This window comes from Balaenoptera musculus, chromosome 12 (assembly GCF_009873245.2).
Source record: "Balaenoptera musculus isolate JJ_BM4_2016_0621 chromosome 12, mBalMus1.pri.v3, whole genome shotgun sequence".
Taxonomy (NCBI): domain Eukaryota; kingdom Metazoa; phylum Chordata; class Mammalia; order Artiodactyla; family Balaenopteridae; genus Balaenoptera; species Balaenoptera musculus.
Window position 1 is genome coordinate 2,412,253 of NC_045796.1, and position 27,755 is coordinate 2,440,007.

Consider the following 27,755-nt stretch of genomic DNA (forward strand, 5'->3'; position numbering starts at 1 on the left):
GTCTCTGTAAGTGTGAAAATACATGTTTAGTCAATCCCCCAAACTCTTATTTTCCCCAAAATGTGATTTTCATAGAGATAAGTTAAGCTGCAAGGGCAAGAACTTTATCATGCTATTCAAATGGTAAGGTTTGCTTCCCTGAGCTGTGTCACCACCCTGTGTGACATTTACCTACACTGTAAGGTTTGCCTTATTGATCCCAACTAGATGAAAATAACTGATTTCACAGAACTTTGGAAACAATCTCCAAACTCCAAATTTTACCAACAGTGGAATAAAGCAACTGACCTAACAATTGGAAAGGCAAATGATTTCGCTTGCTTATTGGCTGTGAGATGTGGGGTATGTTTAAACTCTAGACTGGTCCTGTCCAATACGATAGCCACTGGCCACAGGTAGCTATTTAAATTTAAATTTTAATCAATTAAAATTAAGTGCAATTGCGCATTCAGTTCCTCAGTTGCACTAGCCACGTTTCAAGTGCTCAAAAGCCACGTATAACTAGTGGCTACTGTATTGGATAGTGCAGAAAGTTCTCTTGGACGGCACTGCTGTAAACCTGAAATCCAAAGCCTCCAAAGTCTTCTGAAGCTGTTTCCTGTCTGGTAATGGGTCTAAATTCTAATGATAATTATCACAGCACTGTAGTAGGACAGCATGTAAAAGTGCTTTGCAAATTATAAAGTGTTATATAATTTTTTTTAAATTATTGCAGTGTTGTAAAATCATAGTCTTTGACATACTAATACTTTGGCCCTTGGATCTTATAATCATGTTAACTCTTTTTCAGAAGTTGAACTATAGATCTTGAAGCTGACATTTATACTTTGTTCTTTAAGACTGAAGTACATTCCAAGTTCTGCACCACTGACAATTTCTCTTAATGAGGAAGGTACCATTTATATGTATGTATATATATATATATATACATGTATATATATATATATATAAAGATATACACATGTAATACTATGTAATATATATAATTATATAATATATGCGATTATATAATAATATATAATATGAAAAGCACCACTTTCCTATAAGGACCATATCTATCAGAAATCAGTAGAAAAAATTTCCAGTCCATATGAGCTGATAAGAGTCCTAATTTTTGCCCAGTTAGAAAGTGATTACTGTGGGTTCCAGAGAAGGTGAATGAGTAACAGCCCCGGGTGCTTCAGTAACTGTCAAGTTCATTAACGCTCAGCAGCCTTAGTGACTAAATACACGTCTAACTCAGACTCCAAGATAGAATGTGACTTCTAGGTACCGACTGCTTTTCCTGAGCCCTATTTGGTTTCTTTTAGGGAACTACAAATCTATTGGTGCTTGAAGCTTTTGGGCAGCACGATGGAAAGAAGCCTAAAGAACATCCTGGTGCTTTCCTTTGGATTTCTACTTCTCTTTACTGCCTACGGAGGTCTGCAGAGTCTGCAGGTAGGTGTGTACAGTTGTCATGTGATCTTACCTTCTGAACGTCTCTGGCACTCCAAGAATTCCCGTGGCACAGACAGCGAGGAACGTGGAGTTTCACCCTCCAAAATCCTCTAAAACAAACAGTGGTTTTTATGTGCAGCCCCGACTCCCAGTTTAGCGGGATTGCACAACCGTGGGTGTTTGACCCTCGGACAAGGAGAGCTGGTCTTGGGTTAGTGATAAAATCCGCTTTGCCTTTGTGTGGGTAAAAGGAGACACAAGACGAATCACTGTGAATCTGTGGTCAGGGGCAGTAATGAATTCATCAGAGGTCCTGTCACCACGTAGATTCCTGCTAGATCTTCCCCCGGGTAGTTCCACTTTAAGTCTGATCTTTAACCGTGAACAAAACCCCAAGGAAGCCCCAGGGCTGGTCAGGAAGCAGCCTGTCATCACGCTCTTGTGCCTTCTTCACCAGCTTCATGCTCTGTGGCCTGGGGGCTGCCACACAGTGAAGTATCTGCAAGGTTTCTGATGACAAGTTAGTGTGGTCCTGGAAGGTCTGTCAGTCAGCGACAAGAAGTAGGCGCCTACTGTGTGCACAGAGCTGAACAAGAAAAGCACGTGCAGGGGGCTCAGAATTGGAGGTGCAGGACAAGAGAGGAGAAATTCAAATTTTCTGTCTTCATTGTTACAGTACAAACTCTTTGGACTTGTAGGTTGGCGAGGTAGCTCAGATTCAGCCCTGAATTCCAAGTGCATGTTTTCCTCAATGAAGCCCTATTCAGTCTTTTTTCTGATTAGGGTCACAGAGAATGAAATCATAGCCCATGGTGATTCCCAGAATCAAGTTGAAGGGGGAGCACAGTCTTCTTGCTTGCCAGGATAGCCCATGACTTTGTAGACATTGCTCAGAACGTTGTGATGTTGTAAAATGCTAATGTGTGTGAAACACCTGTTTTGTCATGCTGCCTTGAGCTCACGTTGAAAGTAGTGTGTGCTTTCTGGAAGGAGCACTTAGCGAGACCATGGACCCATCAGTGACACTGTCCCTACAGAAGCTTGCCCCACCGGAGGAAGTCCTGCTGTCACCAGGTGGGGCAGCTCCCCTGGGTTCGGGCGTGACTGATGGGGTCAGAATTCTCAGGAAGCGGTTGTGATCTGACAGCTGCAGCTGAATGACGGCAAACTGGCCCCCTTGGAAGCCGGGGGAGGGAGTGGGGGGACCCTAGGAGCTGCCAGGAGTCCCTTCTCTCAGGCTATGACTGTGGGACGCTGAGGTCACACACAACGCAGAAGCCTCACTCAGGAAACTCTCAGAGTGGCATCTGAGTGGAGAGAGCAGTGCAGCTGAGGGGAAGGCACATTGGCCTCCACGTCTTCCCCAGGGCTCCGGGGCTGGGCACTGCTGTCACTGGGGTGGCTTCTTCCTCCTCAGAAGACCGGAGATGTTAGAGAACCAGCCCTCCTACCCTGCCGTGGAGCTATCCCACCCACCACTCCCCCCTGCTCCGTCCCCGCCCTTATCTGGCCGCATTTCCTTGCCCACTGATCCAGGACATGTAAACATGGTTTGACTCTGTCAGTCAGGACTGGCTTCGGAAACAGCAGGTAAGGGCAGGGAGGAGGGACGTGGCCTTAGGGATGGCTGGATCCCAGCCACGTTGAAGGGACCTGCCAGTCTCCATCACTTCCTTCTGCTTCCATCTGCTTGGCTTCATTCTCAGGCCCCAGCGAGGCGGCCAAGGTGGTCATAGGCATCCCCAGAGTGCCAACCCCGGTCTGGATTCGGTCGTGCACTTGCCCAGGACGCAGACACGCATCTACCGCCTTCCCCACAGCAGACGATCTCCTGTTTATTATTCAGATCTCGGTGTGCATGTCACACTTCCTTCTCCGCCTTCCCGTGCCCTGGGTCCCACGTCTGGGTGAGGCGCCCCGTGTGCACGCCAGGTCCCGTGGCACACACCACACGGTGCCTGTGAGCTCCATGAGGCCAGGCCCTCACCACTCGGTCCGTCACCGTATCCCCTGCCTCAGGCAGCGCTCAGCACTGGCTCCAATGGATCCAATCCGGCCCCAGTATGGCGTCTGGGGCTCCTGTTGCTCTAGTCTGGCTGGCTGTCCAGCCTCACCTCACCAGAAGAGCTCAACAGCTGTGACCAAAGCAGCTGAATGCTCCTTGGGGTCCTTCCTCTCAGGATGGGGCTTCTGTAAACACACCCCCTAAACGTCCCTCCTCACCCACACCTCCCAACCTTTCCCTGGTCACCGCCACATCCCGCAGGTCTCGCGAGGCCTTCACTCCTTCCAGAAAGTCTTCTGACGCCTCTGGACTGGACTTCGTGCCCTCCCAGGAGCTCGGCCCCTGAGCGTCCCCCTGCAGCACTCACTGTCACACTGCAGTGGCCGGCTGGAGGCGTCAGTGGCCCTGGAAGTCCTGCCCATCACCCGCTCCTGGGTGGTGGCCGTTGTCTTTCCCTTTTGTGTCCCAGGAGCCACACGTAAGCCTCTGTTGGTCAGGGCTTACAGTCATCAGTCGATCGGCTTGCTGAGTGAGTTGAGGGACCGTCCTCGTTGTTTACATACAGGTCACTCCCATGGGCTTCTCCTCGGGCATGGATTTTGCAGGTTGGCTCTCCTAACACATGGAGAGACAGGTATTTGAACATGGTCATTCACTTAAAAAAAAAGACGTTTGGTTTTGAAATTTGGTTCCCAATTTGGAGATTGAAATCGCCTTCCTTTCCAGCGGTGGGCAGCGGAACTCCATTATAAGTAACAAATGTGCCTCGCCGCCGACGGGCAGCAGGGCTGTGGGTGGAAAGGAAATTCCAGAGCAGAGCATGCTGCCAGCCTCTCATTAGCACACAAAGAGGCAAGCTCACTAATACGTAAGTATTAAGAAAACAAAGGGCCCCGGCTGAACCTGTTCCCACATTGCACACTCCTAGCAACTGGAGTTAGGAGCAGAAATTTCCAGATAACCCCACTTCAGGCAGACTGTTCAACTTCTGTCTTCCAACCAGACTTTAGAATTTTCATGGGACCAGATGTTCTTCTTCTCAGTTTCAATTAATCAGCAAACATGACTAAGTACCTGTTTGGGGCAAGGCACTGGGTGAGATTCAGAAAAAGCAGAACGTTCCCTGCGCTCAAGACCCCTGGAGACCCTTGGCATGCACTTGAAGAAAGGGCACCATCTGGAAAGAGGATGAGGATGGTCAGAGTATGTTGAGGGGTGGAAAGGGAGAGAAAATCCTGGGGTGAGAACACAGCCTATGCAGTTTGGAGTCTCCAGGAAACAGGAAAGGGATGGGCAGGGAGGGCTTCAGAGAGGCCCCTGGCTGATGGGTGGGATCTTCTGTTGTGTTGTTGGGGGACCAGGCAGGAAGGAACGATAATAGTCCAGGTGTTAAAGTCCTGGCTTTGGGGTCATCTGGACTAATTAGCTGAGTGTATGATCCTACGTGGTGTGTTTCTTCCCCCCGTGGAGGTAGTAACACCTGTCTCAGCCATAAAGGAGAAGGAACGTAAAAGCTCTTATTTCGGTGTCTGCACTTTGTCGACTCTCAAACAGTGGTGGTTTTCTGAGTTTTGGGCTCTGGCTTCTGCAAGGAAAGAGACCCTCTCTGCGAATTTTTCTTCTCTGGTGTCTGGTCAGTTGTCTGCAGCACAGCAGGGACCCCCTGCACAAGTGACCACAGGGTCGGGCTGAGCTGGATGTGGAAGCCAAGGAAACAGATGGCGGGACCCTTGTGAAAGAAGGTCTGGCTGCGAAGGGAAGCACTTTTCTTCTTCCCCGCCCCCTCCTCTACCCCTCCTCTCCTCCCCCTCCCCCTCCTCTTCCTGCTATTCCTCCTCCCCCTCCTTTCCTCTCCTCCCCCTCCTCCTGTCTCTCCTCTTCCCCCCCTTCCTGCTATTCTTCCTCCCCTCTCCCTCCTCCCCCATCCCCATCCTCCCCCTCCTCGGTTTCCCTTCTCCCCTCCCCCTCCCCCTCCCCTTCCCTCCTTCCCATTCTCCCCCTCCTGTCTCTCCCTCCTCCCCCCCCCTCCTTTCCCTTTACAAGTGAAATAAATGGAGGAAGCAATTATGCTAATAGGTTTTTCTTTCACAGCAAAAGCCAAATGTCACCGCTGCCATTGCCTTTGCCTGAGCTGGCTCTGGTTACCTATTTGACCCTTTGTTCGCTTCACACCAAGCTATGCTAGGCACCAAGTGACAAATGACAAAAACAAGAAAAATGTGCATTGTGTTTACACAGCGTTAAGCTGGAGCTGCTTGCTCTGCCTCAGGCATAGCGGGAACCTTGGTCTCCGAGGAGCCTGGAGACGCGGCTCCCTGGCTTCCCTGGCACCCCGCCTTCTCAGGGATGAGGCAGGGGCTGCGGGAAGCAGGAAGCGTGAGGGCACCTCTGCCCCAGGCCGGCCACACTGGCTGCTTCCCCCTCGTCTCCACTTGCTGATTCCCCTTGACCAGAGTTCTCCGCAGTCTCCTCCCCTCCCATCCCTCAGCGGGAGGAGAGGACGCCCGCCCAGGCAGCCTGTTGCTGGGGGTCTCCAGGACCTGGAGATGACCCAGAGCACCTAGCCCTGGCCGCCGGGCCCCTGACCGGGCTGGCCTTGTCCCCGCAGAGCAGCCTGTACAGCGAGGACGGCCTGGGGGTGGCGGCGCTCAGCACGCTCTATGGCGCGATGCTCCTGTCATCCCTGCTCCTGCCGCCCATCCTCATCGCGAAGCTCGGCTGCAAGTGGACCATCGTCATCTCCATGTGCTGCTACGTGGCCTTCTCCCTGGGCAACTTCTACGCCAGCTGGTATGCCCGCGTTCAGGTGCTTCCCGAAATTCCCCTCTCGGCTTCTGGGACGGGACCGTAGCGTGGCCTTCTTCCCGTATTTTCCCACCAAGGTGCCTCTGTCCCCTCTGCTGGGCCCATGCAACCCCGATTGCCCATCCTGGCCTCTCCTGAGGCCTCCAGCTTCCCTCCTGGGCCAGGGCACTTTTACAGCCCAGCAACGAGGGGAGAATCTGCCTAAGATGCGGAGGGTGAATTTCAGGGGGACTTAGCAGAATGGGACCTGTGGACCAAATGCCACACCCTCACCGCATCCCAGGGAGTGGACACAGCAGGGCTGGAGCCAGTGCCCTGGGCCGGGCCTGAGCTCTACCTGCTCCCTGACAGAAAGGGACCCTCGGGGACCAAGCTCTGAGGGCAAGGGCCACATGCCCTTCCTCCCAGGCATACACTTATCAAGCATCTCTTTGAGGGACACCCCGCTGCCATCCAGGATGTATTGATAGGATGGCTTCACATTATTCTTTTTCTTGTTACCGTGGAGTTCTCATACAGAATCCTCGTGGAGGAGAGCGACAGCTAGATGGATAGGTAGATAGATAAGTAGGTAGATAGATAGATTGATAAATAATAAATCGTCTCTAATGTACTGCCGTTAGAAATACCTAGAACCCGTCCAGCCTTATTTGTAACCCCAGCTCATTGTAGCTACATCCAAACACAAAGAAACTGCACTGGCACTGAATTTCACTCTTACAAATGATCCTGAACCAGAAAAGACGCAGATTTTCACGTTCATCTGAGGCTAAGGGGCGACTCTGTCAAGCAGAGCACCACCAATGACACGGCAGTGCTTCACTGGGCCAGGCAAGGAGCTTCCTTCTCCCCGAATGGAGGGAAGAGCGGAGGGCCCGAGGCACCCCATGCCCGCGTTTCATTTCTCAGGTACACGCTGATCCCCACTTCCATCCTGCTGGGACTTGGAGCAGCCCCGCTGTGGTCCGCGCAGGGCACCTACCTCACCATCATGGGAAACACACACGCAGAGAAGACAGGAAAGGTCAGCAAAGACGTGGTCAGCCAGTATTTTGGCATCTTCTTCCTCATATTCCAGTCGTCTGGTGTGTGGGGCAACCTGATCTCGTCTCTGGTGTTCGGCCAGACGCCCACTCAAGGTAACGGGAAGGAAGTGGTGACCGCGGAGGGCCCCTGGTCCCTCTACACACATCCACATTCAGGACTTGAGCGGGTGGCCCCGTGAGGCCGCAAGACGTGGCTCTCAGGCTGCCTGTGCCTCAGGGTCACCTGGTCCCGGCTCTTCCCCAGACAGTCTGGGCGGGTCTGAGGGTCCGCCTGGTCCACGCGTGCCCCAGCGATTCCAACCCTGGCCTCCCCTGAGCACAGGGGAGCCTGAGGTGCCCTGGGGAAACTGAGGGCCACCGCCTGTGGAACTCAGGTTCACGGAGTCCTTTACTATCCTTCTAGACTAAGAACGGGTCCCATGGATTTATTTTGCCACTGAATTGATCCATTCACCAGCATTTTCCATGTTACACAAAGGAGCACTTATCACTGAACAGATTTGAACATTTGGTGACTGATGCTTTAATTCATCCGTCTGCCCGGCCACACTCAGACAGGGTTACAAAGTGTGGATCTGCTTTATGCCTGCACCCTTTGATGTCTGAGGACTTAGACCAAGGGCAGAGGAAATAAATATCTTCAATTCTCACAGGAAATTTATTAATGGGGAAAAATGTTCTAACTCTCCTGCTATTATCAGGATCATGTCTCTCTCTCTCTGCCCTGGTCCTGTTAACCCATGTAAAGTCCCACGTTTGGGAAACTGTAATAAAAAATCTGTCTCCCCTTTTTGCTCATGTGATGTCATCACTTGCTAAGTGCATCCACAGAAGGGAACCTTTATGGTTGATAGATACCAATCGTTACTCAGTGTTGGCATAACCGTCAGCAATCAGCCAACAGAAGCTGGGGTGAAGGTTCAGTCTCTGACATGACCGTGGTGAAGGAGCGAACGGGTTTACTTTTAAAGACATACAGACAAGTGAGCTTCAGTCTCTGCCTGATCGTAGGACACAGAATGTGAGGGCTGGAAGGCACTGTGAGAACACTGCAAGTTTTCTCAACCTTTCTAGGCTTCTAGCCTCCATGCTGCCTTCTCATCCGACAGCTGCACATCTCACTGGCCAAGGGGATTTTGCAGCATTTTATGTGATAAAATCTGTATGATGGAAACAATGAAATACTGAGTATTCTTTCCTCCATGACATCCATCCTCTCTCTCCTGAGATTCTGATGTGGGTCTACTGAGGGTCATTGATCGTTCAAATTTTATTCTTTTAATGGAGAAGAAAGTAACATTCAGAGAAGGTATGCAATAACCTGCCGGAGGTCATAGGACTGGTTCCAGATGAATCTGAGAGAGAACCCAGTGGGCCTGACACCCAGTCTAATGTACTCTAGTTCTTAATTAATTCTGAAAAGTGGACAAGGTCCAATTACGTCAAGAATGTAATGTAACAAGTCACCAACATTTATTGGACATTGGTCCAAAGTGTCTTAAAATCAAGTACACAGACACGTGCCCAATGGGAAAAGCATTCTGAGACACTGGGTCAAACGAGCCCTTGTCTCGTGACTCTGACCTACGGTGATGTCTTGTCCTCTGTGTGTCCAGGCTCCTTTTCCCTGGGCGTCTTCTTCCTTGTGTACCGTCTCCTGTCAAGTCACCCGTGTCCTCAAAGCACCTCTTTGCTTCCTCGCTCACAGGGGCCATCCCAGAGGAGCAGTTCGAGTCCTGCGGGGCCAGTGACTGCCTGGGGGCCACGGCGTCCACCAACAGCACAAACCGTCCCTCCCAGGAGCTGATCTACACCCTGCTGGGCATCTACACGGGTACGTGCTCGGCACCAGGAATCCAGGCAAAGCAAGCCCGTCGCCTTCCTGGGTTGAAAAGACCACCTGCTCACAGTATGAATAATCTCTCTTCGTCTGCAAAAGCCCCACAAAATGCATTCGGCTGGGTTGTACTCAGCCTTTTCCACATGAAATCGAATGCAGCAGCCTCTGCTGACCGAGGTGTCCTGTGATGATAGAATCACTTCACGCCTGCACCATCCAGGCCAGTAGCCATTACGTGCACTTACTTAAATTCTAATTAACCAAAGTAAAATTACTGTTCTGAGGTCACAGCAGCCACGTTCCAAGTGCTCAATGGTCACGCAGGGCTACGGCGGCCCCATCAAGTGGACCACGGCCTTGGTGGGTTGGCTACTTGTGTTCTAAGTACGTCCAGGTGGATTTGGGAAGTCCCAAATCCCGGTGTTATCACCTTTTTCTGAGGAGTACGTTTGAACGGCTTCTGCTGAGAGGCTGGGTTTGGGCACGGGTCTCCCCAGCACCCACCCTCGGGCATCGGCGAGGCCTCGGGGCTCCCACTGCTGGTCACAGGGCAGCGGCAGGCACAGGACATTGGAAGTTCATGAAAGATGGTTGCCCAAGGGAGTGAATTCCTAGGATGTTCTTATCCTTAGACGCTCATCTGAATGGAAAATGTTTATGTTAATAGCTTTCTAAATGACTTTACTCTTACAGATGTATCACCACTTTGATGGGAGCACCTTTAGACTAGTTTTTTTGTTGTTGTTGTTACCATTTGAAGAAAATTTAAGGGTATTCTTTGTCATTCTTGAATTCTAGAATCTGTAAAGGTCTTGGACTGTGTCCTTCTTAAAGATCAAGAGTCTGATAGGTGTCGGATTTGGTGGGACTGAGTGCAGGACTCCACCGGGAATCAAAGGTCCAGAGGCCACGTGCATGGTCAGTTTGTCTCCCCTGTGAGATAAGCTGCCACCAACACGCGGGTCTCTTTCAAGGTCGCTTGCAAGTCAGCGGTGCCAAGTGAGCCCTTTAGGCTACAAGGCAGAGCGAGCTCTGGCAGACGCCGAGCAATGTGCTAGACCTTCTGTGGCCCAGAAACCAGCCAGACAAGACCCTGACTTTCAGTGACCTTAGAGTCCAGAAGTGCCTTCAACTAACCAAAATTTGATAGGACACGTGCTTTGAACAAAGTTCCCAGTTGACATGTAGTTACATCTTCTGGGGAAATTGCGTTCTAGGGCAGCTTTGATGGGGAGGTGGTACCCAAGCCAGGTCTTGAAAGGTGAGTAGGGGTTCACCAGGCGGAGAAGGGGACGTGAACGACACTGAAGGCAGAGAAGCCCCAGAGGGAGCTAGAGTGGCTGGAGGACAGGGGCCTGGAGGGGGCAGAGGAGCCAGAGATGGGCGTGACCAGCTGTGGCCTTGAGTCTGGATGCCCACTTATTTGTCTTGTAGACAGAGTCTCCTGTTACTTTAGTGTGGGCGTGAGAAAAACAGCGGACAGAGAAACCAGTGCAGGGGCGACACAGTGACCCAGAGGAGGCAGGGGAGTGAGAACGGCATGCAGAGTGAGGGAGGGGCGGCGCAAGAGAGTCAGAGCGACAACTAGCAGGACTTACCCACGCACTGGACTCGGGATATGGGAGAGGATGGGCCGACATTCTGTTTGGGAAACGTTCAGCCTGATGTGAGGGCAGAACAGTGTGTCCCCTGGGTGGTTAGGGACCTTCCACAGAGGTCCTGGTTCACAGAGAATCCAGCCGCCTAAGTCCAGACGTTTATGTAAAGCAGGGACCATGCATACGTCATACGGGGAAACTCTCTTAGTATCTGGATCCTGGTTCGCAGGGCTTCACACCCTTCTTCCTTCAAGCAAGGCCATGTTACCCCAAAGACAAAAGAAAATAATAAAAAACAGAACTAAAATAAGAAAGGAGAAAAACAGACCAAAGCAAAGAGAGCACCATCTCCCTGGAGTAATTTTCTAGGATGCCTGAGCTCTGTCCTCACGATGCAGCGTCTTAGCCCTACCACCAGCAATTGCCCTGTCCACGCCCCTGCGGACGGCCCTGGACCGAGGGACCCTCTGGACACGCATCTGTGTCCTGGTGAAGGTGTCACTTCTAGTCCTACCCCCGGCCCCCGCCGCTGCATCTCAGCCCCTGTCCCGGGGAAGCTGTGTCCTGGGGCTGCTCCGAGCTCAGGCCGGGGAAGGAGCTGCGGCAGGTGGTGGGCGCTCGCAGTCAGCTGACGGGCCGGTTTGGAGGAGCGCCTGCGTGCGCTGACTTGCGTTGACAGTTAGGTGGGATCATGACCCCAGAGGACATCAGTGCCATTGTGAAATGTCTGCGGACAAGAGCCCGGCCTAATAAACTTGGTCACAAGGTTGAGTTCCCATGAAATGGAGGAGGGGACCAATGTTTAGCCAGGAGGAAAAGTAGCTGAATTACAGAGATAAAGCTTAAATGAAAGTAGTACTCCTCTGCGTGGAAATGTGTTTATTGACTACGGACTTCTCTGGGATGCGTATGGGGACTGGTTTCCCCACCACTTCTCATGCAATTTGGAGGAGGGATGACTTTGTAAGCCTCACGGTTTCAGTACGGCTCAGGCAGCTACACCACAGTGAGGGGAGAGCCTGTGGCCTTGGGCGTCTGTGGCTACAAGAGATGGAAGAATAGTAGGCAAGGTTGGGGGCCAGTAAAGACACAAAGTGGCTCAAATCCTCTTTAAAGGGTGATGGGTCAAAGACAGCAATAAGCGATAAAAACTGTTCTGAAGGGTCCCGATCCCACCAGGGAGAGGAAAGACCACCACCGGTCCTTAATTCATCTGTGGATCCCAAACCGTGTCTATCATTATCATTGTAGATGGAAGAACAGTAGAGACATAAGAAATGACAAAGGGTCCTCAGCCTCAGTGAGGGAGCGAAAAGGTGTCCATGTAAAGAACAGGAAGATTAAACAGACATTCGTTCTCCCTCAAGAGACAGGAAGGTGGGTTCATGGCAGAGAAAGAGATCTCTTCATCACCTTCCGGAATCATGAAAGTACAGGATATCCCCTCAAGGGTGAAAGGAATAGTTGTCTTGAGTCACTTTTTGATAGATCCCCTGTTCACATGGTCCCAAATACATATATTGTAAAAGGGAAAATCCCCCTCTCACCACCACCCAGCTTTCCTGCAGCCGTAGACAACCCACATAGTCTTTAATTCTTAGACACACCTACCGCACGTCTAAACAAATATGTCTTTATGCCCCTCCTTCTCCAAATCAAATGGGAGCACAGTAGACTCCCAGCTCTGCATCTGGCTTTTCCTTTTAGCCATTTGTCTTGGGGGGAAACTTCCCATCTCCGTATGCAAAGAGCTCCTTTCCTTTCTCCAAACGCATCATCCCACTGGGGTTGGGAGATACCCTAATACATGCAGCTCCTACCACAGGACGTTTGGATGAATAGATTTGGGATGAACATGAAGAGAAGCCGATGGTCACTTTCCAGGCGGGACCCATAACCCTGGGAAGGGAGCCTAGCTGTTGGTAGAAATTACTTTGAGGATTCTGACGAGAGAAATGGTCCATGGTTAAGGGCCCTGAGGACCTCGGGGGTCTCTCCCCGGGTGTGTGGGTTTCCCATCACCTGCTCTGTGGGTGAGACAGCCCGACAGTCACAGAACCAGCACACGAGGATCGAGGCAACGTGTGTGGCCCCCGGGTCCACGTCAGGGGGCAGGGGCTCAGCCTGCCTCCGTCGCCGTAAATGTGGATTTGAAACCGACCCTCCGTTTCGAGAGGAGGAGGAGGTGAGGAGCCGAGTCCGCGCACGTGTGCGGTGCCGCTGGCGCCCGTCACAGCAGCCTGTCCCCTCCCTGTCCTTTCAGGCAGCGGCTTCCTGGCGGTCCTGCTCACCGCCGCGTTTCTGGAACCCATAAAAGACGCTGAGCAGAAAAGTGAGGGAGAGAAGCAAGCGCCATCGTTCTGGTCCACTTTGCTGTCGACGGTCAAGCTGTTTAGAGACAAGCGCCTGTGTCTCCTGGTCCTGCTGCCGCTGTACTGCGGCTTCCAGCAGGCCTTCCTGGCCGGTGACTACACGCGGGTAGGAGAGGCGGCCGGCGGGGTCGGCGCGGGGTCCGGGGCTGCGCGGGGTCCTTCCGGCCTCAGGAGAGCCGCCGTGTGGTTAGGACATCAGCCCACCTGGGCTGGGGCCAGCCCGGGAACACCTCTCACTTGAGATGTGTTTTCAGGGAAAGGACCAAAGCTGCTCGGAGTCATCGCATTTATTTGCCTGCATCTCACCCTGTGTCCTCATTTTAGAGTGAAAAATAGGGAAAACCATGAAATCCACGAGTAACACTGAAATTCCTTATTACCTAGTTTTTTAAAAATTTTTATTTTATATTGGAATATAGTTGATTTACAATGTTGTGTTAGTTTCAGGTGTACAGCAAAGTGATTCAGTTATACATATACACGTATCTATTCTTTTTCAAATTCGTTTCCCATTTAGGTTATTACAGAATATTGAGCAGAGTTGCCTGTGCTGTACAGTAGGTCCTTGTTGGTTTTCCACTTTAAATACAGCAGTGTGTACATGTAGGTCCCAAACTCTCGGTCTATCACTCTCCCCAACCCTTCCCCCCTGGTAACCATAAGTTCGTTCTCTAAGTCTGTGAGTCCGTTTCTGTTTTGTAAATAAGTTCGTTTGTATCATTTTTTTAGATATCGCACATACACAATATCATATGATATTTGTCTTTGACTTACTTGACTTAGTATGATAATCTCTAGGTCCATCCACGTTGCTGAAAATGGCATTATTTCATTCTTTTTAACGGCTGAGTAGTATAGCATTGTATATATGTACCACGTCTTCTTTATCCATTCATCTGTTATGGACATCAGCAGGTTGCTTCCATGTCTTGGCTATTGTAAACAGGGATGTAATGAACATTAGGGTGCATGTGCCCTTTCCTACCATGTTTTTCTCTGGATATATGCCCAGTAGTGGGATTGCAGGATCATATGGTAACTCCATTTTTAGTTTCTTAAGGAACTTCCATACTGGTCTCCATAGTGGCTCTATCAATTTACATTCCCACCAGCAGTGCAAGAGGGTCCCTTTTCTCCACACCCTCTCTAGCATTTGTTGTTTGTAGACTTATTGATGATGGCTATTCTGACTGGTGTGAGGTGATATCTCATTGTAGTTTTGATCTACATTTCTCTAATAATTAGCGATGTCGAGCATCTTTTCATGTGCCTCTTGGCCATCTGTACGTCTTCTTTGGAGAAATGTCTGTTTAGGTCTTCTGCGCATTACCTAGTTTTTAAATGATGCGTTCCAATCTAGAAACGGAGGTTGGTCTCAGCCTGGTCACCCTGGCTACTCAGATACTCTTTCCCTGGATGCCCGCCTGACCCCTGCACTGCCTGCCCGCTTTGTGCCCAAAGGGGCGCCCTCTTTGGGGGTGGCTGGAGTGGTGCCCCAACGCTGGACACCAAGCGTGACCCATGTCTGGCCGACCACCTTCCATCAAGGGTCTCTCCCTGAGCCTCTGTCTCCCTAGTTCCCCTGCCCAGGTGGGATCCTGTCCTGAAGAACCTTCTGGGATTCCGTGGAAGGGAAGCCACAGACGGAGATGTTAGAGTTAGGGTCCTTTTTCCCAGAGAGTGTTGGAGAGGAGCTGGGCCTGGTGGGAGCTGGAGACAGCCAGGGTCAAGGCTGGACCCGTCAGCCTGTGTCCGAGGGGCTCTGCCCCGGAGGACCACCCTCCCCATCCAGGAAACTTCCTGTTCCATCCCCACTCCAGCTCCCTCCTGGGAAGGGTTGCCAAATGGGCAAGATAAAAGGCAGGGTAAAAATCTGAATTTCAGATAAACCACAAATATCTCTCAGTGTAAGTGTGGCCCTGAGTATTTGGACACCCAAGAGTTTCTTTGGCAACCCTACTCTTAGGACAGTCCTGTTGGGGTCTTGGAGTTTCAAAGAATGAAGACAGAATGACAAAGAGTCCCCCCGCTCTCCAGATGCAAGGGGCCTCCTAGCCAGTCTCCTGTCTGTCCCCAGCCCCGCCCCCGAGTCTGGGGCAGGGGCACTTGCTCTTCTTCTCATCTCTATGGAGATTCCCTTCCTGTTCCTTCTGTCTTCTTCTTTTTTATTAAGACTTTATTTTCTTAGAGCAGTTTTAGGTTCACAGCAAAACTGAGCGGAAAGGACGAGAGTTCCCACACACCCCCTGCCCCCACACGGGCACATCCTCGCCTGCTGTCCGCCTCCAGAGGGTCCGTTTGTCACAACTGAGGAACCTACACGGATACATCGTCATCACCCCGAGTCCACAGTCTACCTGAGGGCTCGTTCTTGGTGCTCTACATTCTCAGGGTTTGGACAGATGCATAATGACACGAAGCCATCATTATGGTATCGTTCAGAGAAGTTTCGAGACCCTATAAATCCCCTGAGCTCTGCCTGTTCATTCCCCGGCTCTGTCCTCACCGAGCTGTCTTATAGGCAGGATGGGAAATGACCCACACCAGCAAGAAGAGTTCAAATTCGCCCCTGTATAAATAACATATGGTACAGATACGCGGGGAGAAGTTTGCCAGACGTCCATCCACAGCGTTCCCTGTTAGTTCTTACTCAGAAGAGGGTTTTCCTTACAAGCACCAGCAGTGTTTTCCACCCTGGGAGCTGGAGGCCCGGACAAGCTTTTGGGACAGCTTAGCAGGCCAGCGGTCACAGGGCAGAAAGCGTTTTAGCATGGGCTGTATTCCCGGATCAAAGTGAACCCCCAAACTGCAACTTCAGAGCTCAGCCCTGGAGCAGGCCTGAGGCAGCGCAGGTGACCGGTCTGTGCTTCTCCCCCAGTCCTACACCACCTGCGCCCTGGGGATCCAGTTCGTGGGCTACGTGATGATCTGCTTCTCAGCTGTCAACGCGCTGTGCTCCGTGCTGTACGGGAAGCTGGCCCAGTACACGGGCAGGATCGCTCTCTTCGCGCTGGGTAGGTGGACCGTGGACGCAGTCCTGGGGCAGATCTGGCTCCACTGCGGGCGATGAGAGCGTGTGCGATGAGGGCCAGGGTTGGGGTAAGGACGGGGTTTGGTGGAGGCACAGAAAGGGGGGGCCCACACCCGCTGTGGGGGCCATGGGGTCAGGCAGGAGACAGGGAGCCTTCCAGAAGGAGGAGATCTATGTTCACGTGGTGGATGAAGCTGGCCTTCTAAACGGGCATCACCTTCTGTTTTTCTTGAGGGAACAAGAAGAATTGGAGACAGCGTGAATAAGGAGAAATGAGGGTGTTAAAGAGACAGCTACCTGGTGGCCCAGTCAAGGCCCAAAGGGTCTGTGGTGATGCAGCAAGAGGGAGGGAACACATTAACCATTGGTCAGTGCTCACTGGGGGCCAAGTAATTTGCTTTATATTGAGGAGAGAACAGAGAAGCTTAGTAACTTGCCCAAGGTCACACAGCCTCGGGGAACCCAGGATGCACCTGCTCTTTCTGCTCCTTGGCAGTCCCTGAGGGTCATAAGCTGCTCTGTTCCCACATTCGAGGGACACCACAGTGTCTGCAGAATCACGAGGCCAGGACTTAGGACCCATTATGAGAAAGTCAGGAGGAATGAGGAAGTTCTCCCCCAGCCTCTCCCTCCTTGTCCTGTTTGGAAGCCCCAGCTCCCAGGCTGGGGGCACCCCTTCCCGTCCCCTCCTCATGCCCCCTACTCAGTGAGAAGCAGGGGTCCCACCACTCACTCCTAATGAGAAGCCTTTCTCTCTCCCACTCTGAACCCCCATAATCTGGGGCCCCCTCTGCCCAGCAAGGCGACACTTTCCTCTAAGACACAGGTGTGTCACCCCAAGGCCCCCCACCCGATGATGTGGAGGCCAGAGGTGGACAGAATCGCACACCTGCCAGGCGTGCCCGGCATTTCACCTGCAGTCTCCGTGTGCCACGTCAAAACCCACCTGAAGAAATCAGTCTGGATTATTTTAGGAAACATCATTCCAGCCTGGAAGCAGATGATCAGAAGACTCGTCCTGTGGCACGGAGTGTCTGAGAGAAGCCCCTTCCCCGCTGCTCACAGGTGCCGTGACCCAGCTGTCCTGCTTCATCGCCCTCCTGCTGTGGAAGCCTCACCCCCGCCAGCTGCCTTTGTTCTTCGTGTTTCCCGGCCTCTGGGGCATGGCCGACGCCGTCTGGCAGACACAGAACAATGGTGAGTGCCCGGCACAGATCCATTGCTGCTCAGGGGGCCCCGCCTTGGCCAGTCATGGGGGGACACGTGGTGGGTGGAGGGCCCCCCAGGGGGACATGGTGACATGTGCAATAAGGGCAGTGGAGCGGGGACCACACAGGCGGGAGGGCTCCAGGTCCACACTGGGGATTTGCAGCGCTTTCTCTGAGCATCTACTCAGATCCATGATGTCCACGAGAAAAGGTACCAAGCGTGCAACTTTCTTTCCTGAAATGATCGTTCCTTCGTGCTTCCCCCGGAAGAGCTGCTCTGAGCTGTGTCCTCCCCGTGTTCTCCGTCCTGGTGTCTGGGGAGGACGGCCCTCTGCCACTCTCAGCTGAGGTGGGGGACAGGCGGAAGCGCCTACAGGTTACCGTGACAACGTCCCTGCAGTGGCTCTGGGGCTCGGGGTGGGTGTCAGTCTTCAGGAGAACGGAGTTAAGGGCGGAGGGGTCAGCAGAGGCTTCATGCTGGGGGCCAGGCCCGAGATAGTCCTCCAGGCCGCGGGGAGCCTGGGGGAGGCAGGGAGGTGGGGAGGCCGGAAGGGAGCCGTCTCTGCCGCTTTGGTGCCGTAACGGGGCTCCACAGACGGGGGTGCTTGTGAACAGCAGACATGTGCTGCCCAGAGCTCTGGGGCTGGACGCCCAGGGTGAAGGCACCGCAGCTTCGGTGTCCGGAGGGCTGGTCCACAGAGGCTCTCTCTTGCCGTGTCCTCACGCAGAGGCAGGGGCGAGGGGCGGATCTGGGGCCCCTTCGCAAGGGCACTGACCCCTCCCTGAGGGCCACACCCACGACCTCGCCCCTCCCGGAGGCCATCGCCTTGGGGTTTCAGCATGTGTCTCGGGGGGACACTGAGAGGAGAGGCTGGCTGGCCCGACGTACCGCTGCAGGGTCCACTTTCATTCGCTCAGCTATGGTGGAAGCAGCGGCAAGGGTTTAGGGCGGGGGCTGCAGGGTCACTGCTGCCGTGACGCAGGGGACGGTGCGGACCCACGGGGAGGTGGAGGGCAGCGCCCGGGGTGGGAAGGAGGCCGAGGGGCGGAGCTTCTGGACGCAGGGACTCAGTGGTCCCGGGGCCAGGCTGGGCACCGGGATCCCCAGGCTGAAGGCGGCAGACGAGCCCACAGACCGGCAGGGCTGGACGCGTCCACTGAGGGGCTTGGCTTGAGCTTGAACGCGACACAGAGAGAGGACTCCGGCGGGGGGACCCAGCACTGAGAAGGGGCTGTTTGGGGCGCGTATCACTTACGATTGTTTCATTATTTCAGGCTGCGCCGCACGGCATGCGGGATCTTAGTTCCCCGACCAGGGATTGAACCTGGGCCGCCGCAGTGAAAGTGCCGGGTCCTCACCACCCGACCGCCCGGGAACTCCCTCTCTTAGGATTTTAGATCCAGAGGGAAGGGCTGTGAGGAGAGGAGATGGGGGAGGGCAGGAGCCAGGAGAGGAGGCCGAGAAGCCGGGGGAGGGAGGCCCCTGGCCGGGAGGGGAGGGGGGAAGGCAGTCAGAAGGAAGGATACGGGCCCCTTTGTCACCACGGGGAAAGGAGCTAAGTTCACGCCTGAGACACGTGGCTTCCTAGAGGAGCCACAGCCAGCAACGACCTAGCAGACCGTCCTCACCACGAGGCGGCCGTCAGTCCCTCGAGGATTCGTCCCCCGACGTAGCCCAGCCGGGCGGCATCGCCCCCAGCGCACCGCTCCCTGCAGAGGCCCGGGCCTGGGGCAGAGCGGGACTCGGGCCCAGAGGGGCAGCCGCAGCCTCGGCCGATGCTGCAGGGAGGGCGGGTGAGAGGCGAGGCGGGCAGAGCCGCTGAGGGCAGGGCGGCCCCGCCAGCGCGGGGAACGGGAGAGCTGCCCTCAGGCCGCCGAGAGCGCTGAGCGTGGCCAGTGCTGTCCGGCGCCCTCGGGGGCCCCGCAGCCCGACACAGCGGCGGGTGGGACGGCCAGCAGACGTTCGACAAAGGCCTCGGAGGCCAGGCTGTGGACGTGAGGGACACGGGAGAGGCAGGCGGGGGGCCTCAGGGGAAGAGGCCCCGGCAGCCCCGAGCGCGCGGGGAGCTGGACGGCCGGAGCCAGGCCTGGGGCGGAGGCCCAGGGTCCAGACGGTGCGCGGAGGGAGCTCTTCCCTGGGCTGCGAGGGCCGCAGCGGGCGGGAGTCCGGGAGGAGACGCCCAGCCGGGGCCCGGGGAGGCCGCCTGTGGACGCCGGCTGCCCGCGCGTCAGGAGGCGCCCTGGGGTGGCGGGGTGGCGGTGTGTCCTGCCAGGGGATGAGCCGTAGCTGAGTGGGTCTGGGAGGGAGACCACGGGAGGGAGGGGAGTAGGGGGCTGGCGGACGGCCCGTGGAGGACCGGGAGGGCGGCTTGTGTTCTGTGTGACCTAACGGGACGAGGGCTGAGGGCGGGAACACTTGGCCCTGAGTTTCCCGAACCACCTACGGCCCTGGCCCGGGGGAGGGTGTCGGAGGCCCCAGGAGGTGAGCCGTCTACACAGCCAGCATCCTGCAGATGTGTGAGCCCGGGGCCCGAGGTGGATTTGGCTCAGAAGAGAGCCTCTTCCCTCGGAAGCACCACCCACCCTTCAGCCCTTATCGGGGAAACACCTGGGACTGGAAACTGGGTCAGGCCAATCCACAAGCCAGCCACAGGCCAGCGTTTCCAGGGACGGGAGGCCTGGCCGCTGTCCCTACACCCAAAGAGGACAAGTGCACGTGGCCTCACCCATGGTGGACTCAGTACTCCAGGACGGCCCCTGCTTACCATCTCAGTTGTTGCCGGCTTATGAAACAGCTGAAAACATCACTGAACAAACCCAGTGCTGTTGGAACCAAGGGGCTTGGGTTTCACAATCTTGGCAGGAGGCTCTCCTGAAGTTCTTAACCCGGTGACAAAGGGGTGTTAGGCTCAGTGCCATAATCTGGTGTGTTTGGACAAAGGTCGGTTGGTGGAAGCAATGACAAACTAGTCTCAGGCTGGGCTGCAATGTTGCTCAACAGAAGAAATACTGAATCGGTAGAGGAGAGGTTCACAGACACCACGTTAGCTTTTCTTGGCAGTGCAGCCTTCTAAACGAGTGTAGGTCACAACTTCCCCCGTAGGAATCTTAGGCATTTTCCCCAGGGAGCGTCTGGAGAGAATTGCTTTCAACATCCCAGAGGAGGTGTGAAAGACCCCCACTATTTTACTGAACAGTCCAAATGCTTCTGCCGTCTTGCTTTCTAATTAGCTGACATCTCTGAGTTCACTTGAATTTTTTACAGTATTTACACATTAGACGTCAGCAGCCACGCAAGAGTCCATACAATAATTCCTCAGGTGTTTCAAATGATGGCAAATAAAATGTTTGGTTTTCTTTCTCCCTGAGATATAGGAGTAATTGCTTTAACTCTCCTTTTCTTTCCACGGACATGAGAGACCGTCAGGCAGAGCCTTTGTCAAAATTGTGCAGAGTTACATGAGGTCCAGTGAATAACTTGGATAAAGACCTCCTTGAATAAGGAATGCTAATTTAAAATGAATTATTTCTGTCTTTTTGTTCAGATCAAAAGTAATTTGTGTCAAGGAAAAATCAGTTGCTGGGGAAGATTGTTCTTTTCGTGTACGATTTGAGAACTTCTTTTGGCGTCTATACTGGCAATCGTCTTGGCTAGGAGGGATGTTTTAATGACCGAGTTCCCTGCAGGCTGGCTCCACCAGGCTCTCTCGGGCTCGCCACCCTGCAGAGTGGTCCATCCATACCGTCCCTGTATTTTCAAAACCTGGAAATTTTGTGTAGCTTTTGCCACCTCCCAAGATCAGCTCTCTCTCATTTTCGCTTTTTCAACAGCAAGTTGGATTTCTAATCCTATTCTCCCTGAACGTGCCTCTCTTCTAAGAAGATACGTGAGCCACATACTTTCCTAGTTAATGAGACTGGATACAAGTCAGTACAATTTAACCCTCCTTTTCAGTCATCACCTCTCAGTTGAAAAACTGATGTTACAGTTCTCCAGTTTAGAGGCAAATCAGGGGCGGGAAGCATCCAAGCCCCTCCGTCCTGGGGCAGAACCGTGCTTCTCGCTGCTCGTGTTCCCACTGGGCTCCAGGGATCCCTCCGGCCGTTGGAGCCCGTGATCTGGGCGGCTTTCTGTTTATCCGCCCTGACAGTTCACGAGAAGTGGGAACCGTTGCCATGGCAACCCTTGCGAGCCAATGCCTGCACTTGAGATACAGAATGTCTGGCCTAAAAATACTCTTCTGCCCTGTCAGCCACCAAAGAGGCTGTTTTCAGGTTGATAAACTCAAAAAATCTGTCTTCTCTTACATGTCCAGTTCATGTATCCCGTCTTTTCCAACCAAACAAGACTCACTCACATCCTGTCATCCAAGGACAGGGGTCAGCATCCGGTCACTTCCACCTGCTGCCTTTCCCAGGTCAGGCTGCGAGCAGGCTTTTTTTTTCCTTTTTCTTTTGAAATAATCTTAGATCAACAGAAAAGTTGCCAAGACAGTACAGAGTTCCCATATACTGTTCACTCTGTTTCCCTTAATTCGAACATCTTACAAAACTGCAGTACATTTGTCAAAACCAAGAAATTAATGTTGGTACATAACGAAACTTCAGACTTTATTCAAATTTCTCCAGCTTTCCCCCCCGCACCATCCTCTGTGAGCTCCCAGGCAGGCACCACGTGACACGTAGCCATCACATCGCCTTTGTCTGGTCTGTGCCAGTTTCTCATTTTTCTTTGTTTTTGATGACCTTGACTTTTGGAGAATACTGGTCAGGTGTTTTGTAGACTGTCCCTTAATTTAGGTTCATCTGATGTTTTCTCATAATGAGGCTAGAGCTAAGGGTCTTGGGGAGGAAGACCCCAGAGTGAAGTGCCTTTCTCATCACATTGATCGGGGGGCACAGGACAGCACATAACTGGTCACTGATGCTGTGGACCTTGATCGCTGGTCAAGCCAGGGTCTGGCTCCTCCCACGCAGAGGGCTGCTCTTCCCTTCCACTGTCAGTTCTTTGGACGCCAGTCACCAAGGCTACAATTCAGGGGGAAGTAATTACCCCTCACCTCCTGGAAGGGGAATGTGTACGTGCATTAGGTATAATTCTTCTAGGACGAACATTTGTCCCTTCTCCCCAGTTTATTTAGCTATTTACTCAAAAGTTTGTCTACATCAGTATGGGCTCATGTATTTATGGCATCCTTTGGGCTACAATCCAATGCTACGTTACTTACTCCTTTGCTCTAACTGTTCCAACTTTGGCGATTGGGGTCTTTCCCGTTGGCACCTGTGTCCTTTCGACTCGCCCCCCCCCCTCCCCACCACTACCAATTTTTTTTTTTTTTTAGTACTTCCTCACTTTTAGGCACTCCAGAATAGTCTAGGCTCATCCGGTAACTCCTGTGCCAGCCCTAGATTAGCCATTTCTCCAAGAAGCCTGGGTGTGTGTTATTGGGGAACGGTGTTAGGAAGTAAGATCTGAGTGCTGGGTGTGCTCATTGCTACTGAGACGACACTGTTTCTAGGCGCTCTCGGTGGACAGAGTGAGGAGATGGGCGTATGCTTGCTGGCCCACATATATGCACACACATCTATTTACTTCTGTATCTGCATATCTATCTATCTATCTATCATCTATCTATAAAATAAGGCTGAACTCCCACTGATGTCCCAGCACACGGGCTCATTCTAGCACCCCCTTCTCACCCCCTACCCCACTGCTGATCTGTAACTTCTTCCTTTGACAGTGAGAAACCCAGTTTCCACTCTGTATACCACATTGCTTATTTGTTCAGTCCTAGTTCACATGTAATTTCAGAATTGTTGAACTATTGCTTTGAGACTACTTTTCTTTTTAATGTCTTTCCCCTCTGCCCTCCGTGTCCTTAACTGTTGGAATTTGACACAATGAATGTGCTGCTTTCTTTACGTTTGGATTAAAATAGGAAACGGATCATGAGTAATTTCCCCAAAAGCCTGACTTTGTTTAATTATGACTGGCTCTGCCATCTCCTCCTCAGGCTGGGCCATATTCCCAAACGGGGGCAAATGGAGTCCCCCAGATTCCCTTCCTCTGCGTTTTCTTAGCCGGCAATTCTGGCTGCTGACATCAGCGTTCTGCCGCCCTCGATCCAGCCTCTCCTGGACACACAGCCATCTGAGGAGGCGGCAGGGGAGGAATCCTTCCCTCTTGTCCAGCTGTCACACGTCTCCTTCCGTCTCTGTCGTTCATCCAGAGGCACAGCCAGCTTCCCACAGACTTCTGGGTTCCAGGTCCTCCCGGTGAGGGCTCCTCCTGCCTCCCAAACTGCTGAGTTGCTCTGCACGCAAGGATGCGAGCTCACAGCCACCCTGGACCTCTCTTCCCGGCTGGTGGTGGGTCCCCTCACCGGGGTCACATTTCAGAATCAGACTCAGAGAATGGCAAGCTCTTCATTTGGCATTTAAGGCTCTGGGGGCCCAGAAAGTTTAAGTTTATGGGAAAACCTCAGGAAGCTAAGGAGCCCATAGCCACTTAAAAGGCTGAACTGGACTTGAACCAGAACTTGCCCAGGAGAGAGTGGGCAGTGGGTCCCCTTATCCTGGAGCACAGTGGTTTATGATTGTCACGACCTAAACTTAACCTTGAAATCGCCTAAAGACACCAACCTATAGACCAAAAACGTTGACTTAAAGCTAGAGTTGGCTGTGTTACTGGATTTTCAAAGCATCAGGGTGCATTTGTCAGGTACCACAACCTGCTAAGGGAGCAGTGGACCTTTTTGCCAGAGAACAGGACATAATCCACCACTTGTAGCCATAGTGTCTCACCTTGGAGTTTCTTCTCTAGCATCTTGTTTTGGGGTCCTATTTTAGAGTCACCCTCCGAAGAAAGACAAGAGACCTTTAAGTAATCTCAGAAGTTTAAGTCCCAGGGTGTGGTTATTAGGTTCTCTTTGTGCGTTAACTTCCACTAGGGAGGGCGCTTTGCAGACCCCACACAAGAAGCACACCTCCTTCTGAATGTTCCAAACGGCCTCCAGTTTTCCCAAATAGGCATGTGTTGTTTAAAATGTGTATCTTATGTCATATCTTATATCTGCCCGATGGACCCCCGTCCTGGGTGGTTCCTGCGCAGATGAACATCTGAGTAACCAAATGCCAAGGGGCGTCTCCTGGGCGTTGACATTTCCAGGCAGGGCTGCAGGAGACCTTGCTGCCGCCCTCAGACCTTTCCCCCCGGTGCTGGAGGGGCCCCTCCCCCCTACAAGCCTCTCCTCTCCTGTTCTAAACGCGGGGAGAAGGGGAGGGGTAGAAGGAAAGGGGCAAAGTTAAAGGAACAGAATGAAAGCTGAAAAATGAATATGTGCGTGAAAGTTCCGCCATCAGCTCTCCCCGCCACAGCTGCCCGCCCTGTAGGCGGGACAGTTCTGAGGACACGTCCACCGCTCTGCAGACTGCGGCTGCCCCTGGGAATGAAGGACTCCGGGGGCAGATTCTGTCTGGTCCCGCTGGGCTCCGGGCTGTCTGCTCATCCCCACCACGCTGGAGCCCACGCTTGACATTTTGGTTCACGCATCATCTGACCCACGTGCAAAGGGGGTGCCTTGGCCCGTGCCGTGCTGTGTGTGGTCGCGTGTCCTATGTTACCTGGACTGCCTCACCAGCGTGGGCTTTTGGGTTGTAAGGGGAAGGGGAGAAGAGGAAGCAGCAGCTCTCCCCCCAGGACCGCCCACCGTTTACTTGGGTTACTGTTTATCCTTTGAGAGGCTTGCTGACCCGCAGGGTGTGCTGACACTGCAGCTCGGCGGGCTCGGCGTTTTGCCACTTCATGAGTCACCGTCCACCCATGCGTCCACTCAGTCATTCAATGAGGATTTTCGCTGACACGGGGTTGTGCTGGAATTATCATTCCAGATAAGATGGGTTCCTGCCTCAGGGAACCCACGGCCTAGCAGAGGACAGGGGGAGGCAGGGCAAGTCCTTCAGCCAAAATGGCAGGCGTGGTGACCAGGCAGCTCTGGAGAGTGCAGCAGGACCTCGGCCGGGACGCTCAGGCCGGTCCCCCTGTTGAAAACTTTCCCTTCCTAAGTGTCCACCTTCCAGACACACTGCCACCTCGCTCACGTCCTGGGGATGGGGTTGATTCTCGTTTGGCAAAACTTTACCACACTGCAAACAGGAACAGAAAGTCATTTACCTTCACCTAGAAGCATTATCAGACTGTACTAGTTTGCTAAGGCTGCCGTGACAAAATACAGCAGAAATGGAGACTTGAGGTCTGAGATCCAGGCGTGGCAGGGCTGTTCCCCTGAGGCCTCTCTCCTGGGCGTGTACTCGGCCGTCTCCTCCCCGCGTCCTCATGTGGCCATCCCTCTGTGCATGTCTGTGTCCTGACCTCCTCTTCTTATATGGACACCAGTCACACGGGATTAGGACCCCCCCCTGATGATCTCCTTTAACTTGATCACCTCTCTAAAGGCCCAGCTCCAAATACAGTCACACTCTGAGGTCCCGGGGGTCAGAACTAGCACATGTGGATTTGAGGGACACAGTTCAGCCCCAATCACAGACTCAGGTCATTTCTCTCCCAAACCTTCAGACAACCACCCAAGGGGGTTTGAGTCCCTTCATCAGGAACTCGGTGTGGGGCAGTCTCACTTCAAGGCCTCAGCTGGCTGAACGCTCTTACCCCTAAAGCCTCCAGGATGGGAAGGAAAGGCCCACACGGTGGTAATCCCCTTACCCTGCGGCAGGCACCAAAAACCCCACGGTTGAATCACTTATGTACTATGCACTTCCCCTAAGTGCAGGAATGAATGGCCTTCCCCCTCACGACTACGGCCTTTGTTTGTCTTCACTCTGGGCCATCTCGCCTTCACCGACACGGGTCCCATCTCTCGGCCTTGCTTTTCTTACCTGCGAAGCTCGGGCTTGGGCCACATCCCTACAGGGCTAACTTTCATCCGTTCTGTTTCTGGTATATATGATGGTTCTTCACTGCTAGAGAACGTCACCTGCCTTGCTGCCATCCACAGCGTGAAATAATTCCAGTTTTTACAAAGGAAGGTCCTGGTTTTATTGGGAAAACTGGGCCGTGGGGAAGCTGCATATTTTCGGCAATAATCAGAAAGGTCGTTTGCGGTTTTACAGCCACGTTTTCACCCGTCTCTCCCCTGCAGCTCTTTTCGGGGTCCTGTTTGAGAAGAACAAGGAGGCCGCCTTTGCCAGTTACCGCCTGTGGGAAGCCCTGGGCTACGTCATCGCGTTCGGATACAGCACGTTTCTGTGTGTCAGCGTCAAACTCTACGTCCTCCTGGGCGTCCTGAGTCTGGCCATGGCGGCGTATGGAACTGTCGAGTATCTGGGGTCCAAGAAGGTGGCCAGGCTGCTCACCGAAGAGCAGACAAAACCAGCTGAGGAAGGAGTAACACAGACAAAAATGTGAAGCAACAAACCCCACGGTGGATGAACCCAGAGCGTATCGGCGGGAGAGTTTTACCTGAAGATGCCTCAGAGTTTATAGTTGATTCTTCACGACTACTTCAACGATATTTCATCTTTTACGTGAATTTTTTTTCTATTTTATCAAATTTTTCAGTCCACCCTCTCATCCATAGAGACCCAGAGCATATGTGAAAGAAATAAACTCAGGGTACAATCAACCACTCGGAACTGGCCTAGAATCATGGGGGCAACAGCTTATGCTTGTTTTTGTCGTTGTTGCTAAGAATTGGAAGGCTGCTGTGACAATGCAGCCCAACACCATCATTTTACAAACAGGGAAACTGAGGTCCAGGCAAGTCAGTGACTACCTCTCAGAGTCAGCAAGTGACAAAGCCAGACTAGGGTTTATGTCTCTTGACACTTATAGAGTATGAGTTTCTAAATAAATGCAATTACGCTATGGACTTGACTCTTGTCCACATACTTTGGACACACACACACAAGTCATCACATTACCCTGTTGTAGACCATTGGAGACAACAGGCAAAAGTAATTTCCAGGGCTTCCCTGGTGGCACAGTGGCTAAGAATCTGCCTGCCAATGCAGGGGACACGGGTTCGAGCCCTGGTCTGGGAAGATCCCACATGCCGCGGAGCAACTAGGCCCGTGCGCCACAACTACTGAGCCTGTGCTCTAGAGCCCGTGAGCCACAACTACTGAGCCTGCGTGCCACAACTACTGAAGTCCGCGTGTCCAGAGCCCGTGCTCCGCAACAAGAGAAGCCACCGCAATGAGAAGCCCGCACACCGCAATGAAGAGTAGCCCCCGCTCGCCGCAACTAGAGAAAGCCTGCGCACAGCAACAAAGGCCCAGTGCAAGTAAAAATAAATGATAGATAAATAAATTTTTTTTAAAAAAGAATGTATAGAAGTAATCTCCAAAAGGATACGACATGTGAGGCTGATAACACGACGAGCCTGGAGGTGGGGC

The 27,755-nt window shown here is 52.9% G+C and overlaps 1 protein-coding gene across 7 annotated transcripts; it reads left to right on the plus strand.

Moving 5' to 3' along the window:
• The first annotated feature begins 288 nt into the window (after positions 1–288).
• On the plus strand, positions 289–27,378 carry UNC93A (unc-93 homolog A). Of its 7 annotated transcripts, none has more exons than XM_036870841.1 (9): positions 289–342; positions 1,311–1,440; positions 6,054–6,235; positions 7,160–7,389; positions 9,005–9,130; positions 12,998–13,212; positions 15,985–16,120; positions 17,203–17,334; positions 26,501–27,378. In XM_036870841.1, exons 2-9 carry the CDS (start codon positions 1,354–1,356, stop codon positions 26,764–26,766), a joined length of 1,374 nt encoding a protein of 457 aa, XP_036726736.1. In that variant the 5' UTR covers positions 289–342; positions 1,311–1,353; the 3' UTR covers positions 26,767–27,378. The 7 variants fall into 7 exon arrangements, with proteins under 7 accessions (XP_036726736.1, XP_036726735.1, XP_036726739.1 ...); XM_036870843.1 differs by lacking the exon at positions 289–342 and adding an exon at positions 5,000–5,187 and having other exon boundaries at positions 1,374–1,440; positions 5,537–6,235; XM_036870840.1 differs by lacking the exon at positions 289–342 and having other exon boundaries at positions 1,210–1,440.
• Positions 27,379–27,755: the final 377 nt, after the last annotated feature.